At 46.6% G+C, this 20060-nt stretch overlaps 1 protein-coding gene across 4 annotated transcripts in view; it reads right to left on the reverse strand.

Annotated features, from left to right (window-relative positions):
* Positions 1–258: 258 nt before the first annotated feature.
* Positions 259–20060, reverse strand: part of PTPRM (protein tyrosine phosphatase receptor type M) — a 588144-nt gene continuing 568342 nt past the window's right edge. For all 4 annotated transcript variants that reach the window (XM_077778076.1, XM_077778074.1, XM_077778075.1 and 1 more), the window contains 4 exons: positions 17716–17841; positions 15307–15470; positions 8729–8864; positions 259–1098 (listed from right to left, as the gene is read on the reverse strand). In XM_077778076.1, the coding sequence (XP_077634202.1) occupies positions 1045–1098; positions 8729–8864; positions 15307–15470; positions 17716–17841 (480 nt within the window). In that variant the 3' untranslated portion in view covers positions 259–1044. The remainder of the gene's footprint in view (positions 1099–8728; positions 8865–15306; positions 15471–17715; positions 17842–20060) is intronic.

A 20060-nucleotide genomic window follows, 5' to 3' on the forward strand; every position in this document is an offset into this window, starting at 1 on the left:
TCACAGCCCTAGCATCCGGCCAGCGCGCTCTTCAACAATATGCCCGGCAGGTTAGGGATCGGGCGGCCCTGTGGCTTCTGTTTGCTCACCCCAGGGAGGGCCCCAGCGTGGGCCAGATTTCTCGTTGCCAGAACTTCACTCTATCCCAACCCTACCCGCTCCAGGCCAACAGACCTCATCTCTCTGCCAGAGGTCTGGGGTGACCGGAGCTGTCCCCACCGCTGGGGCGCTGGGACACCAGGAATACAGCAAGACTGGTCACGGGTCTTTATTTATTGAGAAAGAAGTCACACAAGGTCACATCATACAATCAATTCCTGCGCTTCATAAAAATGATTGTCACTCACTGTGCTTCACAAAAATTTCTTTTAATGAATAAATAATTTGATGAACTCAGAAGTATTTACAATATAAACAAAGGGAAAAGCTTTGGATCTGTGACTCTGATCGGCGAGCTTTGCATTTTCGAACTGACATCCTCCGAAGCTTTTCCCTTGGAAACAACACAAATCAGATAGAAACAACAACTCAAACAACATATCTTTGTTCATTATACGTTTATCTGTTAGTCTTGGAAAGGTACATAAGCTTATATTATGCAACATGTTAAAATACAAATATTAACTAAAATAATATATTATCATAATGCCAGGTAGCATTCTCCACAAAACAAAAATGTACACTCGGCTGTAACAATAACAAAGGGTTCACGGGCCACAAAATAATACCCCAAAGGTACAAATTTCCTTCATAAGAATATAATTGTGCTCTTCAGTTTACCAGATGTTGACACTGCTCTAACAAGCCGATGCCTAGGACAGTATTTGACGACTCTGCTGTGCGTGTGTTTCCGTCAGGCAGCAGCATTGCTGGGAATTGGGCAGTGCAAAGCAGTTTTATAAACGCTTTCTTGGGCTCTTAAAAAGAGCCAATTATGCAAAGCAAAATAAGCATCGTGAGAAGTCTTCATCTCATCTACACAAATGCTGTGGAACGTCTTGGCTTTGTGGGATGAAGGGCTGGTTTGCAGAACTGTTGATGCCGTCAGCCAGAATTCAAGTATTCCAGGGCCACCTCGTAGCAGAACTTATACTGATCCTGGAGAGCAGAAGTGAGAAGGTGTCAGCTCCGCGATACCCAAACGCTGGGTCCGTTAAAGCAATTATGCCAGATTAGGGTTTTAATGGAAAGAAATCGGACAGAGAAGGATTTGAATCAGACATGAATCAGAAAGTCACGGCTGCGAGCCACACACATAACCATTGTCTGGAGACGTTCCCCACCAGCCCTGAGGCCAGGTATTTTGACATCTACGTTCACTAGAATTCCTGGAAAGTTCTAGGCAGCTGGAACACACATGTAGGTCTGTCTACACATAAATGTTTACAAAGTATGGGAAAACCAAGAGGCAGAAGGAAAAAAAAATGAGATCTGGGGGACACATCTTTGTGATTTGCTCATAGTAGGGTCTCAACAAATTGACGTGGTTTTACTCCTGGTCCAACTATACCTTCAAGTTTCAGTCAGCAAGATGTCTTCCATAGAGAAGTTATCAAGCACCTCTAAGTCCCACCTCTTGACCTGGTCCCTGACTTTGAGAAGTCTATGGTCCAATGAGGAGGCTGAGACCGGTACCCAAGGACAACACATGGCACGGAGCTGAGCAGGACCCGTGAATGGTCCCCCAACATGGGTGCGGTGGCGGAGGGGGAGAACTTTCCAGGAGAGATCTGCCAACAGGTAGCAGGTAACTAACCGCTATCTCTTAACGGGGGTTAAAACAGGCATACCAGGGAGAGGAACAGGATATGGAAAGACCCAGAGGGGAAGCGTTTGCTGCCCTCTGGGAGCCACATATGCAGTTGTTAATCAGGCAGTGAAATCCTTTTCCTGGAGCACAGCTTTCTCAGATCGTGCACCAGCGAGGGTCTGGGCGGTAGAAGAAGGCCTTCTGCACTGGTGTTGGGGTGATGTGCTGATGACGCTCGCCTGGGTGTGGCCTCTGAGCCAAGCAGAGGGACACAGGGTTAGAGCCTGCTTCCACCTGCTACCCGACAACAGCGCAGTGTGTGGGATGAGGGGCTCAGCGACTAGAAGGTTCTCTCCCCATCTCAGTAAAGAGATTAACTTTCCCAAGTTGTAAGAGGGCATACCACTGTCTCACTACCTGACACAATGGCCGCAATCCAGGAAATGGATCTTTTATTGGGTTTGCCAAATTCATGAAAACTAAATTTCCATTTTTTGGAGATGTCTAATTAATTAGTCATTGCAGCTTTGCCTTCACCTGCATTCTGTTCTCTAAATGCCCCACTCGTCTGACTTATCTGAAGACCGGAGCCGTACTTTATCCCCTCGTGTGTCATACTCGAGTCCTTAGCACAGAACCTGACCCACAGTTGGAGGCGCCAAATGTTGGTTGTAAATGTAAATGAGGACAAAATATGGGCTTAGCAGCACAATACACACTGAAGGCCAGAGACTAGGGATTTTAAGATGCAGCTTTTGTCCTTCAGGAGTTTACAGTCTGGAGGGAAGACAGGAAGCAAACAGACTGTGTCAATATACTGACGGTGCCCCCAAATTAATACACCAATAGCAGTAACACCCACCCAGATGGCTAAGATTAAAAACAAAAACAAAAACCCAGACAATAACAAGCGTTGGTGAGGACGAGGAGACCCTGGCACTGCTGGTGGGAACGGGAGATGGTGCGGCTCCTTTGGAAAGTGGTCCGGCCGGTCTTCAAAAGGTTAAACGGAAGAGATCCCCTATGGCCGGGCAGTTCCACTCCTAGATACATACACGCCCAAGAGAACTGAAAACACGTCTACACCAAAGCTGATTCCTATTCCAGGATTTGACACTTGGATTTTCAAAAGAGTTGAAAGAAATCAATCACGTTTCAAAATTCTCAAAGACCGTGTGGTCAGATCACTGAGCTGACGTGTTGGCTATGACGTGCTCAGTCCTGTGCTCCCGTCTCCTTCACAGGGACAGGGTTTTTCATGGAAATCTGAGAGATCCAATTACGTATTGCATAAAGATGGTTTTGCATAAACCTAGTTGGGCAATTTGAATGTGCCTTTAAAAGGTAACGCAGCAGCTGCTGGCCCCAGGCCACAACCCCTTTCGTCTTTTGGGCTTCATCGCCAAGGGGCTGCTGTGTTGGAAACCCTGTCCTAGGCATGACTATAATTTCCAGAATGAATCTGCTATCATCTTCTCCCTCCTAAGCAAACCGTCAAGCCCAAGAGATTCTGTGATGACCGGTTTCCAAATCAGGAAAAAAAAGGGGGCCAAGAAGGGAGACCACGAACTGTTGCGTGCCCTCCTCCAAGCACCTCAGGAATTGCCTGAAATCGTCCTGTGCTGGAAACTGATTACCCTTGATCGCCAGGTACAGGCCTGTCTTCTCCCGCTGCCTCACTCAGCTCACTTGCTTTTGAACAGTATAATTAAGCCACATGGGCTATTCCTCTGCTTCAGGGAGAAAGAAGAACACTTCTGCCTTGGGCCCAGTTCTCCTGATTTGGTGACATGAACTGGCTTTGGGAATGAGGAAGGGACACAAGCGGGGGTCATCCTCGTGCAGGACCGTCACCAGGGCAGCCGGCGATTCCCTTCGAAGCCCCTGATCCCACCTCCTATTCTCACAAAGAGGGAGAAAGTGAAATCTAGAGGGGCAGCTGCGAGTGAGGTGACGTTTCAAAAGCCCCCTGTCTCCTCACTCTGCCCACTCACTGAGGGCGTCATGAGGCCTGCAAGTGGCTTTGGGNCCTGCGAGTGAGGTGACGTTTCAAAAGCCCCGTCTCCTCACTCTGCCCACTCACTGAGGGCGTCATGAGGCCTGCAAGTGGCTTTGGGGGGCTCCCTGAAGGGCTCAAGCTGTGCCGTGTCACCGTGTGCTGTCTTTGTCTGAGAAACTAGGGGCCCTGCGGTCCCTCTGGGCACCTCCAACACCCTACGCTGCCCTTCTGGGAAGATTCAGAGAGCTGTCTGCACAGTTCGCCTGGGGTAGCACTTCCCTCCCTGATGCACTTGCTTTTAGAACCTAAAACAAATTTCACCATTTCATCCGGGTCCTGTGCTGACAGGTCCTACAGTCTGGAAAAACCTTTTTGACCAATGTCCCCGCTTGGAGTGTCACCAGGTCCCCAGGGTGCCAATAATCATGGGCGGGGCCGTGTGCTTCAGTGTTTCCGGGAGGTTCCCAGCCAAGGAGACCCCTTGAGGAGGCAGCGGTGTGTCGCTGACAACAGAGAGAATGGGTCATTCTTTTCATCAGTGCCTTTACAAATGTGGGGAGAACGTTCTTCCGTCAAAGGCCCACGCACGGTGGTTTGTGCCTGGTTCTCTGTGGAGACTCCTCAGTGTGTTAGCCCAGGTTCTAAGAGCCGCGAGGGGAAGCTCAGGACGGGAGAGGGTCCGGGTGCAGGGAAAGAACATGCTGTCACTCAGCAGATATGTACTGGGCCCTTCCAGGAGCTCTGCTGGTGCCGAGGGGGCAGCCAGCCCCTGACTCAGAGAGCTCAGAGTCCGGCACAGGGCTCTAAGGGAGATCACTTCATTAAGCTGCAGGAAGACTCACCACGGGGGGACTCCAGGAGAGTGGCTGCGTGGCAGGGCCAGGCCTGGGGAAAGTGGAATGCCCCCAAGTGTCTCCAGAGATGGGCTCTGTGCCTCTCTGACTCCCCATCTGGGGCCCACATCCTCCACTCTGACACTCACCCCCACGCACACCTACACCTACTCCCCATCCACCCCTACACGTGCACACGTGCACATACACTGACATATGCATACTCACCCCCACACCCCTATACACGCATACACACTCATACCTACGTCTCCACACACACCCATGTTCCCCCCTACATATGCACATGCACACACACCCACATACACATATACCCTCATGTATATACCATCATCCGCTTACATAGATCTACACCTCCACACTCCCCCACATCACCCCTACACATGCACACCTCCACCTCCACACACACCCACATATACATAAATATGTCTACCCACCCATACACACACCCATCCCTACATATCATATGCACATGCACACACCTCACACACCCCTATACATGTACATACACCCACACCTACACATGTACATACACCCACACCTACACATGTACATACACCCACACCTATACCTCTCACATGCACACACACCTCTATACATGCACACACACTCACATATACATACACCCACATATACACACCCACCCAGATACCTGTACCTGCAACACACCCCCCACACTCACACACATACATACACCTACACACACGTCTCCCTTCTCCCCATCCCCACACCTCCTCCCCGCCTTCAAATAGCCTGTGTGTTTCACAGTTCACAGGTAGACCTCTGGAGGGGAGTTTATACACGGAAGTTGCTAGATACATTGTGTTGTCTGCATGAGAGAGACCTGCAGGCCCCAAACAGTGCCATCCTGTAGGGAGTACCTAGCACCGAAGATGATTTTAGTATATGGAAGGGGCAAGTGGGGCTGAGCCTGGGAAGCCAGCTAGCTCTAAACTGCAGATGTTGGGAGATACTGGCAGAGGGCTGGGCCTCAGCAGGAGGGACGGAGGGATGGAGGGACGGAGGGACGGAGGGGGGTTTGGACATGCCCTGCGGCCGGCATGTGGGAAGGGATAGCTTGTTTCCCTGCTGAGCCCTGCTCTCACCTGCAGCCCATTGAGCTCACTGGCCTTGGGCTCCATCTGCCATAATTGGTCTGGGGCATGGCCTGAGCCTTGGCATTTGTGACAGAGCCTCGGGCAATTCCAAAGCACAGTCCTGGCTGAGAGCCATCACAGACTGGGCGCTAAGTTTCTTAACTTTACAACACATTAGAATTACCTGCGGGGCTTTTAACATCCTGCTGCCACAGCCAGGCCCCCAGATCAACTGAATCACGGTGTCCGGGGTGGGCCCAGGGCTCAGAATTCTTTAAAACGCTCTTTGAAGAAAAAGGTCAATTTATAGAAACAGAATACAACAGTGATTGCCAGGAGCTGGGGGTGGGGGAATGAGGTGATGTGGGCCGGGGGTACAAATTTTTCGTTATACGGTCTGAGATCTAGCGGCCTGAGGATCTAGCGTACAGCACCATGACTATACTTAATGATACAGTATTGTGTATGTGAAAGTTGCTGAGAACAGATGTTAAGCATTTTCACTAATGACACACACAAGTCAAGTATGTTACCTAAGTGAAGTGATGGATATATTAATTACCTTGACCATTCTACAATGCATATGTATATCAAATCTCATCACATTGGCCAAAGTTCCCATCACCTCCCGGGGAGAATGCGTTTCTTTAGGAAACATCTGTTCCCTAAAGGCTGTTTCTCTGTTAAAACAGAGCCCTGGAAACTTCCAAAGCTGAGTGAGGAGGACAAAGGTGAGAGGGGAGATGTTTGTTGAAGCAGCCCATTTTCCTGAAACTTCAAAGAAACTCAGAGGCTAGGGCCTTTATCTGAATCTAACCAGGCAAGTAGGAGGTAGGAGGGAGCCCCCCTCTGCCCCCCCCCACNTCAGTGGGGCCCAGGCCAGGGCCCTCCATACCCCATCCCCTCTACCGCCCCAAACAGCACAGAAGTATACCCCAGGAGTTTTGAAACACATTTCACCACTCTAAGAAAAGGCAGCCAGGAGAACTCAGTACTCCGTGGTTTTCAGCTGCTGGCACATTTTGTGCTTAGGAGAAACTCAGGTCTCTTTTATACCCAATGAAATCGTATATTGGGTTTTATCACTCTGACCTGAATCAATTAATTCCCTCAGCTGACATACACATATGAGTACAGAACTAATAGAAATTGTACTTATAAGCAAAAACAAGTAAGGGACATGAGTCCTTTAATTCTGGAAACTTCAGTCCCACCAAAAAGCACTGTGACATTTTTTTCTCCGGTCACCAGATAGTATCTACTATTTTGCTAACAGTCACTGCGACAAATTTATCAGACATTCTTCCAGGAAATTGAAAACTCTCCTTATATTTCTCAGCCACTGACCTTATCCTCAAACTGTGACTGACCCTCAGACGTTCGGGCATCCGAAGACCCTATTTTCTCTATTAGAGTAACACATCATCACAGAGGCGCCTAAATTATTATAGAAGACTGGGCTTCCTGCTGGTCCAACCACCTAAATGTCCATTCAATTCACAGAGAATCACCTCCATCCTTTCGTCTGCACCACTGATTTGGAAAAAGCCACATTGTTTCTGCACAAAAAAATTCGTGAGTGATGAAAGCTGTAGCCGGGGCCATTAGTGGAAAGGCCTGGAAGGGTCTATTACTAATGACCTGCTTAATTCAGGCTGCAGTGAGAGGGAAATGATATATATTTTTTTCATCAAGGTCAGTTTTACCCAAGTTCCAACCAAAGTCTGGAACCTACATGTCCGTCCCTGAGTCAGGAGGTTAAGTGCCAATGAAGTCAGAATATTTGAATTTAGGTGTTGGCTTCCATCTTCTGTCAGCCTTCTTATCCGTCCCAAACTCAGGCCTCCTCTGACTGCCCAACTGCCCTATCTCAATGGCCCCCCAGCCTAGCAGACTGAGAATTCCAGTGGTACGACTCTTTAAAATTCATGGTGGTCTCAGGGAATGGGAGTTCTCTGCCTCCGGGAGGGGCCGGCTCCAGTGAAGCCTGCACAGGGGGCATGCCAGCCAGTCCGTCAGCCCATCCGCATGAAACCTATGCCTCCGTATAAGCGAGGGAGACACACAATCTGAAGCAGCCACCAGACTCTGAGCTGTCACCACAGAGCCGGATGAGGGGCTCGAACCCAGAAACTGCGGGATCATGACCTGAGCTGAAGTACGACACTTAACTGACTGAGCCACCCAGGTGCCCCTACTTCTTCAACTTGACCTTGAATCTTGACTCTACTCTTTAGTCCCTTTATTAGATTTTAAATGTGAAGCTCACTGCTGCAGTACTGTGGGCCGGGAAAGGCAGGCCTTAAAGGCATGGTGGCACCAGCCATCTCTTCCTCCCTCTCTGCACCCCAGGCCATTCTCCCAACCTTGGGATCAGCCTACTGTTTCGTTCAGTTCCTCCTTCCACTAACAGAGAGGCACAAATGCCTAATCTAAAAGCCTCCTCCTTTAAGCTATTCCACTATTCCCTAGTCTCGGTGGTTGGCATTTCAACAGCTGCAACAAGAAAGAGATTGCCTGAAATACTCTAAGAAAATAGCTGCACATACTCCTTTGTTTCTCGGCTCCTTAATCCTCTTCCTAGATACGGCCCCCCAAATTAACTGCAATATTCGGGGTGTCACACTGAAATTCACAGCTTTGACAAATATGAGGTGATTAAGCTATTTATAAAATACATAATTTGAAAATCTGGCATTTCGTGTGCTAGGTAGGATTATTCTCTCTCCGTGAAGACAAAGCGCTTAGGCATGGGGAAGGCACTGGCCAGGAATGGAAATTAATAAGTGAAGCTCGCTTGTGAGTTTCACCTGTCTCCACTTTCGAATGCGTGGAGACAAAGCCTCCCTGTGAAAAGCCCGGAGAGAGGAAGAGGGAGAAGCCCTTGCCAGCCCAGAGATCACATTATGCTTCCGAACATGAGTATCTTCCCCTGTGACGCGGTTTCAGGGCCAGCTCTGAGGGGGTGACGGGTCTTACGCTAGCTAACCAGGAAAATGCCCCATTTGGCCGGATAGAGGAAGGGTCCTACCAGGAGGTCCACCATGTTGGGCTTGTTATTCCTCAGCGTCTTCACTGCATGGAAGACGTCGACTGTCCTCTGGTGCCGGAGCATCTCACAGACGATGCTGATGGCGCAGAACGTCCCGCTGCGGCCTCCCCCGTTCCTGTCAGAAGAGAAATCAGATGGTCGCATTTGCTCTTATGCTACATCCTCACGTGGCTCCCGAGCCCCGGAGAACAGGTGATGCTAAAAGCCTCAGAGGCCGGGGATTGCTCCACCGGGGGCCAATTATTTTAATTAAAGCAAATGGAGTTGATGAGCCTTAGTATTGGGCCCATGGGTCACCTGACGGGAGGTGATGAGAAACGGGCCCATTCTGCTCTCCTAGCTTCACCCCAGTCCTCAATTAGAGAATCTGATACAGCACCTTATCAGTTTTTATTGAAAGGGCCCACTGCAGGAGATTTCCAGTGAACAAACACCTCATCTGCTATCTGCCAGGAAAGCTGGTGATGAGCGTTCAAAGATGGACTTGGCCTTAAAAAAAAAACCCCACTAGTATTTCATTATTTACCTCTAAAACACAGGAGCTCTTTCTGAATAAAACTTTTCATTTTGAACTGACTTTAGATGTGCAGAATCATCGCAAAAACAGCAGGAGAGTTCCCTGGCATATCCACCTTCCCCTGATGCAAACATCTTACATAATCACAGTATGTGATCAGACCCAGGAAATTACTACTGGTGCAATACTCCTGGCCTCAGTGATAGGCCTTGGTCAAATGTCACCAGTCGAATGTCACCAATGTCCTTTTTCTGGTCCAGGATCCAATCCCAGACTCCACCTTGAATTGACTTGTCCTGGGTCTTGGTCTTCGCCACCCGTCCATCATTCCTTGTTTTTCTTGACCTTGACACTTTTGAAGAGTGCTGGTCAGTTTTTTGTAGAATAAAAAAATAGAATGTAGATGTAGAGAGTAGCCATGGTCCCCATCTACCATCTGAGAAGTCATTATGAAACACGAATTGTATAATGTCCCTTTATTTGGGTTTGTCTGATGCTTTCTCACGACTGGGAGTGAGTTTATGCATTTTGGCCAAAGAACCACAGAAGGGCTGTTCATCCTTCCAGGGATTCACGATGTTCAACTGTCTTAATTGCTGGCGATGTTGACCTTCATCACTTTTTAAGACGGGTGCCTGACGAATATTTTCCTATGTAGTTATCATCTTCCTCTTTGTAGGTAATACCTTTGGAGATACTTTGGGATTCTGCAAATATCTCGTTTCTCCTCAAAGTTTCACCCACTGGTTTAGGATCCATTGGTGGATCCTGTCTATAATAGTCATTGTGGGGTTCGCCTAATTGATTTTCTACTTCCCTCTCTCCCTTTAACATTCTACTGTAAGAGAGAGCTGTCTCTTCACCATTTGACTAATTTATTTGCTTATCTCTTTTATCTCTTTATTTATGTCACTTTAGACTTACACATATTAATTTTGTTCAATGAGCTAAAATCCAGTAGTATCAATATTTATTTTTGTTGCTGAAATTGTTCTGGATTCGGCCATTAGGAGCTCGATCAGGCCTCCATTATTTTTTGAGTCCTTTCTTACTTTCCGGAACCACAAGGTGTTCCAAACTCATCTTGTATCTTTCCTGCACAGGCTCTGAAATCAACCAGTTCTCCCAGGAGGTAATGGATTAAAAAAAATAAACACAATATCACTATTACACCTAAAATAAATATTACCGTGTTAATATATAATTGAATTTGTAGTTATTATTCCAATTTCCCAGATTGTTTCAGGAATTTTCTTACAGTGGACTTCTTCAAATCCGCATCAAGCAAAGTAATTGGTTGATACATCTTGCAAGTTAATTTTAATCTATAGGTTCCTCTTTGCTCTCTCTTTTTTTTCCTGGCAATTGATTTGTTTAGGAAATGGGGTCATCTTTCCTATAGGAGCCCCACATTCCTAGCTGTTCTCATTCCCTGCATCTTTGGGAATCATTTAACATGTTCCTTCTAATCCTTATAGCCTTTAAATTGGGAGTTAGCTCCACAACTTCATAAGAATTAACTTTTTTTAAAGGCAAGGATACCTTATAAACATACATTTTTTTAGGAAGCAGGCACAAGATATCAAGGTGTTCCATGTTTTGTGATTTTAAGACTGATCATTGTGTTAGAATGTCAGCTTGATTGGTACATTAAGTTCCAAATCAGTTTTTTAAAAATAAAAGTATAACAGACCTACAATTAAGTCCATAAATGTTAAGTATATTTCTCAGTTAATTTCTAAATGAATGTTCCATGTAACCACCATTCAGATCAGGACACAGACCATGATCAGCGCCCTGCCCCCCAACCCCCCAGACCTTCTTCAGATTCCTTCCTCATCAATATCATCAATACCCAAAAGAGCTCTGTTCTCACTTCTGGCATCGTAAATTTCTTTGTCTGTTTTCAAATTTTGTATAAATGGAATATACGGTATATACTCTTTTGAGTCTGGCTTATTTCACTTAATATTATCTCTGTTAGAATCAATCATGTTGCATCAGTGGTTTCTTCTTTTATACTGCTGAGAATCATTTCACTGAATGGACACACTATTGGCAATTTTAATCATCTAACAGCTGAGGAATATTTGGGCTGTTTCTAGTTTTCAATATGATGACTAATTCTGCTCTAGAAATGTCTCATGGTGCATATACGACTCATCTCTATAGCCGTGTACCTGGGAGGGGAAGAGCTCAAAAAATATATTTATATTTAGCATTTGGCATTGCTGTCCAACAGATCCCAAATGGCTGTGCCATCTGTCCTTCAGGCCAGCAGTGAATGGGAATTCCAGTTGCTCTGCATCTTTACCAACACTTGGTATTATCATTCATTTGTTTGTCTTTTAAATTTTAGCCAGTGTGCTGAGTGTGCAGGTGGCACCTGATCTGGTTATTAATGTGTATTATCCTGAAAATGAATGAGGCTGAGTACCTCTTCTATGTTTATTGGCTATGTACATATCTTTGTTTAGAAAAATAAAGTTCTTGTCAAATCATTTGCTCAAATCATTGGGTCTACCTTTGCTCAGCAGCCTGCAGTAGTTCTTAGGCATTCTGGCTCTGAGTCCTTTGTCAGATGCATGGATCACAAAACTCTGTGCCCACACTCTGTCTTGCTTTTTCCCTCTCCTTGGTGTCTTCTGATGAACAGAAGTGCTTAACTTTAATGAACTCCAATTGTTCACTATTTCCTTTTGGGGCTAGTTGCTCTGTGTCTTGGGTATCATCATCTTTGGTTACCTCATGGTCATGAAGATTTTCTCCTGGAAGCTTCATTGTTTTCCTTCTCACAATTTGGTCCATGATCCATCTGGAAATGATTTCTGTATGCAGCATGAGGAGGGAGACGAGGTATGCAGGCTGTTTTACGCACCCCTTACTCCACCACCGTAGTACTATGGGATCTTAGTTGTAAATCAGGTGATCCTGAGGCATGGCTCCATTCCTGGATTTTCTCTTCTATTCCATTAGCCTACTTTCTGTCTTTGCTCTGTTACCATACTGCTTTCCTGCCCCCTCCCACCAGCTTTCCCCCTGATGCTTTCAATAGCTGTTGGTGATCACTATCTACGTCCATTATTTTCATCAAGGGTTACAAAATGCTGATATCTTCTATCCATTTCTTCTAGTTTTATGAGCTGGAAGACATACAAAGAAAAAAAAAACCCTATTTGCTCACCATGAGTATATGTGTGGTTCAAGGAACCATTCCATTCATGGCACCTGGAGGTCTTTTTCGGGCGGGATTGCTCTGCCCACAACCATTAGGTGGCACTACGCTATGCTGAATACGATGCTCTTACCTCGGGAATGAGCAGCAGAGAGCTTTTGTGGTTCAAGCATTCTTCCCTGGACTATGTTGGAAGATAAGAATTCAACCTAGCTTTGTTTCTTGCAACTAGAAAAACCCCTTCACTTAGATTTATAAATCTAAACAATAAATATTCATTCTAGGCATGGGTCTCATGCCCACCCTGATTCAGCCAAGAGAGCCAGAGGCAGCCCCATGGGCACCAAAGGGACTTCAAGATTGGGGAGAATGTTTCCCAAGGGAAGATCAAGGTTCTCTGGCCAGAATAGGGGCAGGGCGCTGGGCTGGCGAGAGGGCAGAAACAAGGGGCCCTGCCACCGTGCGCGAGGAAGGACAGCCGCTGCGGACATCATGCGGAACGGCAACGCCACTGCTCAGTTTTGGGGTCTCAGCTGGGTCTTGGGACAGTATAATGGGTGGTTGTCTAGGAGGCGCAGTGATCTAAGGGGTCTTTGTATCTTCCCCTCAGGCCTGTCCCGGTGCCTCAACCTCCTCCGGTGTGACTTAGTCCTTTGGGTTAGAGCACTGGCCCTTGGTAGAAAGCTACTAATCAAAGCAGGTGCTACGTATGCATTACACTCCTAGTTCTAGATACTGGCCGAGTCCAGACACAGAAATGGGTATCTGCAGACTGTTTTGAGTTTTTTCCAAGAAACCTGATGGATATAATAGCAAATCCTAGCTAAAATGTCAATTTTCCTTGCTGGGACTATATCAACTCACACTGGTGACCCTCTGATCAGACTCTGATCAGAAGTTCTATCGGCACTTGATAGAAATAAACACGGGGGTGTGAGCTGTGAATCAACCCTCCTTGGCATTTTCTTGGTATAGATGTTTTTAATGAGCTGGGTCCGTGAGAAGGAAGGGAGAAGTAGTAAGCGGGCAGGCGGGACAAAGGACTGGAGGCTCTGGTGGGGGGTAAGTGTGAGTAGGTTCATAAGACTCTTCCCAAGGGGATGTCTGGAGGCTGAAACTCTTTCTGGAAGATGAAATTCTGCCACCTTTTGACTTCTGGGAGGCAGGGCAGAGTTCTGGAGCGTTATGGACCCTCCTGGGCCCTTGGGGGTGTGGCATGGTATGAGCTAGAGGCATCGAGGGGAGAGTAACCCGGTTCTTATGCAGGCTTGTCGTTTTAACTAGGTTTGGTCTTCCCAGAGTTAAACTATTTCCCCTTCAGTTTGGGAGAGATCTCACTGTGTGCGTGTAATGATACTACCCTGAAAAGAGACATAAGCTTATACTTTAAGTTTCCACAAATTCTCTAAATACCTTCCCTAACTGCCATGACTTTCTAATTGCCTGCTCCATTAAGCCAATCCCAGCTGGCTGATTAGCTACATATCATCACCAATGAGAAAACGCAGGTGAGAGTGCTCTTAAAAGCAAGGCAGTCTCTATTCAGTGGCTCTCAACCGTGACTGCATACTGAAATAATCTAGGAGTCTGGGGGCGCTTGGGCGGCTCAGTCGGCTAAGTGTCCGACTTCGGCTCAGGTCATGATCTCAGCCGTTGTGGGTTCGAGTCCCCCATCGGGCTCTGTGCTGACAGCTCCGAGCCTGGAGCCTGCTTCAGATTCTGTGTTTCCCTTGCTCTCTGCCCCTCCCCCACTCAGACTCTCTCAAAAATGAATAAATGTTAAAAAAAATTAAAAAAAAATCTAGGAGTCTGAAAAAACACGGATGTCTGGGGCCCATCCTCAGGGATTCTGATTTGATTGCTCTGGGTATGGCCTTGACATGGTTTTTTGTTTGTTATTTTTTATTTTATTTATAAAATTTTTTTTAACATTGATTTATTTTTGAGAGACCGAGAAAGACAGAGCACTAGCAGGGGAGGGGCAGAGAGAGAGGGAGACACAGAACTCGCAGCAGGCTCCAAGCTCCGAGCTTTCAGCACAGAGCCCGATGTGGGGCTCGAAGTCATAAACCCTGAGATCATGACCTAAACTGAAGCTGATGCTTAACCGACTGAGCCACCCAAGCGCCCCTTTTTTTGTTTTATAAAAGTCTCCCCAAATGATCCTCAATGTGCAGCCACAAATGGGATTTGCTGCTCTGTAGCAGAGGTTTTTCCCATTCGAGTACCCTTAGAGCCGCTGCCTACGGACTGTACTATGGAGACACTGGCTCTAGCCAAATCCTCCATACGTAGATATATTCTCAGGCAAAAGCTGAGACACAAACCAACAAAATTCTCTTCCAAGATAACTCCTTTGAGAGACAGCTCCTTCAAAACCTCTGACACGATTTCCTATAGAATTACCAACTGGCGTGCCTGTAAACCAGCCGTGCTACGGCCAGCTTTGCCCAATCGGGAGGAGCCCTGATCTGTGACATGTGCTGGTGTCTGTGTCATAGGCACTTCCACCGTGGAGCACCACAAGTTGCCAACAGTTTCACAAGCAGCTCGGAAACCCCCCCCCTAAACTTACAGCTGGCTCTCAGGAGCTGGTGGGAGCCCCGTGAATCCATCCAGGTGTTTCTTTACGGGGTGGGGAGCATCACAAGGTCAGGGCTTATGTTTGTAGCAGTGACACCCTAACCAAATGCAAAATGGGCATATTTTGTATTCTGCCAAGCAAACCAAGTCCTTAGCGAGGAGACAGATCATCTCCATTCATCCAGACCTAGTTATTTCTTTTCCGTTTAGAGAGAGACAAGGGAGAGTAAACCAGGGTGACAGCGGAGCGTCGGGGGGCAGAGCCCCCTCCTTAGCACTTACAAGCAGTGCACGACCGTGCGGCCTTCACCACCGTTGTATTCCTCCTGCCACTTGTCCACCTGGCGAATGAGCTTCAAGAAGGAGCGCTTGGACACCGGCGTGTCCCGGTACATCGGCCAGCCCAGGAACTGGAACTGCTGCACCATCCGATATCCATCCTGGGGCTGCGGGGAATCAGGCGACAATCAAGGGGGTGAAAGAAAACAGGCATCCCTGACTCACGGAATTCCAGCAGGCTGAGTCCACCTGCTTGGACTTCTCAGCAAAGCAGGCCATTACTAAAGGAGAGGCTGGCCTGGAAATAATGAGGGGAGCCACCCCTGGCTGCAAGAGTTATGAGTTGTAATCTCGAGCTGTTATTAAAAAAACAGGTGTTTTATTTATTTATTTTATTTAAAAAATTTTACTTAAAAATTATTTTCATGTTTTATTTATTTCTGAGAGAGAGAGAGAGAGAGAGAGAGAGAGAGACAGCGTGAGCAGGTGAGGGTCAGAGAAAGAGGGAGATACAGAATCTGAAACAGGCTCCAGGCTCCGAGCTGGCAGTCAGCACAGAGCCCGACGCGGGGCTCGAACCCACGAAGCGCGAGATCATGACCTAAGCGAAAGTCGGACGCTTAACCAACTGAGCCACCCAGGCGCCCCAAAAACCAGGTGTTTTAAATGACAGGCCAGATAAGCAAAAGCGAAGCAGAGTGCTTACAGTTCTGCCCAAGCCAAGTGAAAAATAATGTACAACATGAACACTGACCTCATTGTGCAGAAAGGGGTAGCACAGGGTTACTTTAATTGCAGGTAATTTAAGGGTAAAGAATAAATTATAATCTGGAGAGGTTTGTGAGCTCGGAGTGATAGAGGGTACACAGTGCTTCTTGTGAACACAAGACGGTCTTTGGGTATTGGTGTGAATCTTGCTAAGGCATCAATAGTCAATTAATCTTTCTCCATAATTAAATGGAATTGGAGTATTCAAAGAAAGTGCTAGAAAAGTGGCAACAGTTGTAATCTGGCTGCGGCTAAATCACTTGGATCACATCTCCTGCGGCCTTTAGCACCTTTGACACAGGTGATTGCTCTTGCTGGCTGACACTTTCTTCACCCAGCTGTTCCGTCTCCACTCTCCGCCCTCTGATTTGGTCTCCCTTCCTCCCAGACCTCTTGCTGATAGAAGCCCCAGTCTCAGTCCTTGGGGCCCTCGTCTTCTCTCTCTCTCACCTGATGAGTTCACTCGGTCTTGTCGCTTTCAAAACTCCAGTGAGTCATCAATCAAAGTCATCAGCAAAGTCAACATCATCAAAGTCACCAACATCTGTGGGTTGGGCCTCTTCTGAATTTCCCCCCTCATAGATCTGAGCCTACTTGGCACTTCCACTTAGGTCCCTAATAGTCAGCTCAAAGCTGGCCTGTTTCCTGACCTTCTCTCCAAGGCATGCCCCCCTACCCCAAACAGTCCCATTATCCCCCACAGTCTCCCCCAACTTGGTTAATGTTGGGTCCACTGGTCCATTTCTCAGAACCCAAATCTGGAGACCTGCTCCCTTTCCCTGGGATTTGGCCTGTCCCCAAATCCTGCTGGCTCTGCTGTCAGGATATATCAGCATCTCTCTGTCTCATGTACCTCCAATGACTGCCACTTCCTCTTGTTGTGTCACTTTCTTACTTGGATTAGTATAATGGTTTCCTGATGGGTCTGCTCTCAACATAGAAGGTAGAGTGCTCCTTCTTAAAGATAAATTAAATCATGGGATTCTTCCCTATGAAAAACCCTCCAATGGCTCCTTATTTCCTTTAGAGCCAAAGCCCAAATCCTAGAAGTGGCCTGTGAGGCCCTACACAGTCTCTAGCCCCCAGTCCGACCCCCTGCCCCTAACACTTGGCCACTTTATTTCAAGGTGGCTAACTCCATCAGCTACTCTCACCTTGGCTTACTGTGCTTCAGCCAAACCAGCCTCCTCACTGTTGCCAGACCTCACCAAGTGAAGCCCTACCTCAGGGCCTTTGCACTGAAAATCACTTCTGTCTGCAAAGCAGTCTCCACAAGAGATCCGCATGGCTGCTCCCTCACTTTGGTTGGGTCTTTGCTCACACAGCACATCTATTTAAAGACAGACTTGCTCTCCTTCCTGTTCATGGCCCAAGTGCTTTCTACCTCTCCACTTTGTCCCTATAGCATTTATTGCTTCTAATATACTATATCTATTATAATATTTCTTATATCTATTATTTACTGTCTGTTTTCTCCCATTAGAATGTAAGCTCCATAAGGTCAGGGAGTTTTGTTTTGTTCACAAACACCCAGAATATATTCCAAACTCCTAAATGGTGACTGACCGAATGGCAACTCTAAATGTTTGGTGAATGAGATAATAATGAAATCAGAATGTAAGTGAGGTTGGCTGTGATTCTTACTCTGGCTGCGTTATAAATACGGAATATCCTGCTGATGATGTCTTCTTCCAAGTCAGCAGAAACAAATTCCACTTGGATGGGGCCATGTCTGTGAACTCCATTCTCTGGCCAGTACTGCGGACACAACTGAATTCGAAACAGAGAAACGCGAGGTTAATTGTAGGAATAAACTGACTCCTAACAGTTCGGATGGGGTCACTACCGACATTCAGTAATTCTTAACACTTCCTGGATTCACTTCATTTTCTTTCCTTTCTCTCTTTTCCTCCCAATAAGCAGACTTGAGGACTTTCTTGTTGGCTGATTCCTCAGCTCCACCCATACTTCTAGTACTTCCTTCTTCATTTTCTCAGAACGTATCTTTAAGAAGCCACGAAACATTCTGCTTTCCAAGAAGGCCACGTGGACGCTGTTCAACACATACCATTGTAAGATCCCTTCTGCATGCGGACAGGAAAGGAACTTCTGTCGGGCCCGGGGAAGATGCCACTGGCTGTCATTACCAGAGCTAAGATACTTGAGAAGGTGCACGTCCCCATTCTCACCCACATCTCCATCCTCTCCCATGAGGGCTTGCTTTGTAACTTGTAATCGCTTTTGGGAACAGGGCCATTCAGTGACAAGAGACTGATAAGAGTGTTGGGTTGCATTTTCATGCTCTGGTCCAACCCCTCCCAGCTCAGATCTAGAAAACCTGATGTAAGAAGAGTAAATGCTTGCTTTTTTACCTAGAGGTGGTTTTAATTAAAAATCACAATTTCTTAAGAGTCTCAAGTGCCAGGTATTGGTGATACCAGGTAACTAGAACTTTGTGTGAACGTGGTGCACAGCTGAGCAAGGAAGGAGGGATGCCGGGAAGGGGGGCTCACGAAAGAGGCACCTTCATTCGCTATGGCCCCTCTGAAGTACTAAGCTTGCAGATGGGTGGGGGGATCACCCCCCATGACTCTTCCTTCTCACAGACCTTTCCTAAAGCCCTGAGATGCTACTAGGTTTTTAAAGTCTGAAATTAAGCTTCTTTTGAGACTTGATGTCCAGTGATGTTTTCGGGAGTAGAGTTTAACTTTTATCTTTCTGATTTACTCGAGGGACAAACGGCTTCTGGGAAGCTCAGAAGGATTTAACTTCATTATTTTCTAACTGGTTTCTACTGGGCCAAGAGCAGAAGAAAAATTTCTCTCATTTTAAGCAGAATGACGTACCGCAAAAGGAGAATCCACTCATCGAATTTCCTTTCTTTGGATGACTTTTATTTTCCAAAGTAGCTAAAATCTCATTGCCAAATGTTGTGAAGGTTGACTGCAAGAGAGCTTTCAGTTCGTAGTGGGGCAACTGACACTGCCATCTCTATTACAAAGAAGGTGAAGGCTTGAACTTTACGATCAAGAATGAGCGTGGGATAACGAAGGGCACTTTCTATGTTAGCTAAGGCTGCAGTATTTTAAAAACCACATTTATTTATTTTAAACTAATGCTTCTGTAAAAAGCTCCCTTCGTCCCCAGCACTTGGTGGTGACAAGTTCTAAAACTGCCTTGTCAAATGATGGCATGTTGATGCTTATTTTCTCTTTATACCCAAGTGTACCCACTGCGAAGATTAACAGGTATTGTCATGGGAGCCCGAGATGGTAATAAAAGTCCTAAAGTGCACATTTGAACTGTTCTGCCCATTTTTTCCTCTGGACTGAGTTAGCCTTACTTTCTGCTTGCTCTCTCGGTTCAAGCCCTGATCAAAGATCGTCACTTACACTGCAGAAATATGAACGGCTCGGGCTGGCACGTGGGTCTCGGCACAATACTTTCTGCACTCAGCCCAAGTAAACCATGTAGAAAATGGCTTAAATGGTGCATAACAGGTCCATGAACCGGACCTAGAAATACTTAAAAACAGTTGAGTGCTATTCTTGTACAACTGCAAAGACTTTAAGTTCAAATGCTCAGCTTAGTGTCTCTAAATGACTATGTCCCAGGAGCCCCTTCTCTCACTCTGAAAATCAGCTCTGTGTGCCGAGTGGAACTAGACTCTTTGTCTCTCCCACCAGGGTCAGCCAAGGCTTGGTTTAATCCAGACAGTTTGGGTTTAGAATGCAGCTTTAAAATTCCAATACTATCGTTCGAGAAGAACATATGGATTCACTAATACGAAAAAAAAAAACCAGTTTATCACTATATGTCAGGATTCTGAAGAGGGAACAGTCCCTTGCCCTATAATGGTCTTTCACTGAAGAATCTTGAATTAGGGAAATTTAAGCCATGGCCTTGCGAGTTAGAAGATCAGGATTCCTGGTGCTATTTTGAGTTGGGTCTTTGAAGTTCCCCGCACTGTGGTGTCTGCTTGTCTTTAC

Source organism: Crocuta crocuta, unplaced genomic scaffold (genome assembly GCF_008692635.1).
Source record: "Crocuta crocuta isolate KB4526 unplaced genomic scaffold, BGI_CrCroc_1.0 scaffold26, whole genome shotgun sequence".
NCBI classification, from domain to species: domain Eukaryota; kingdom Metazoa; phylum Chordata; class Mammalia; order Carnivora; family Hyaenidae; genus Crocuta; species Crocuta crocuta.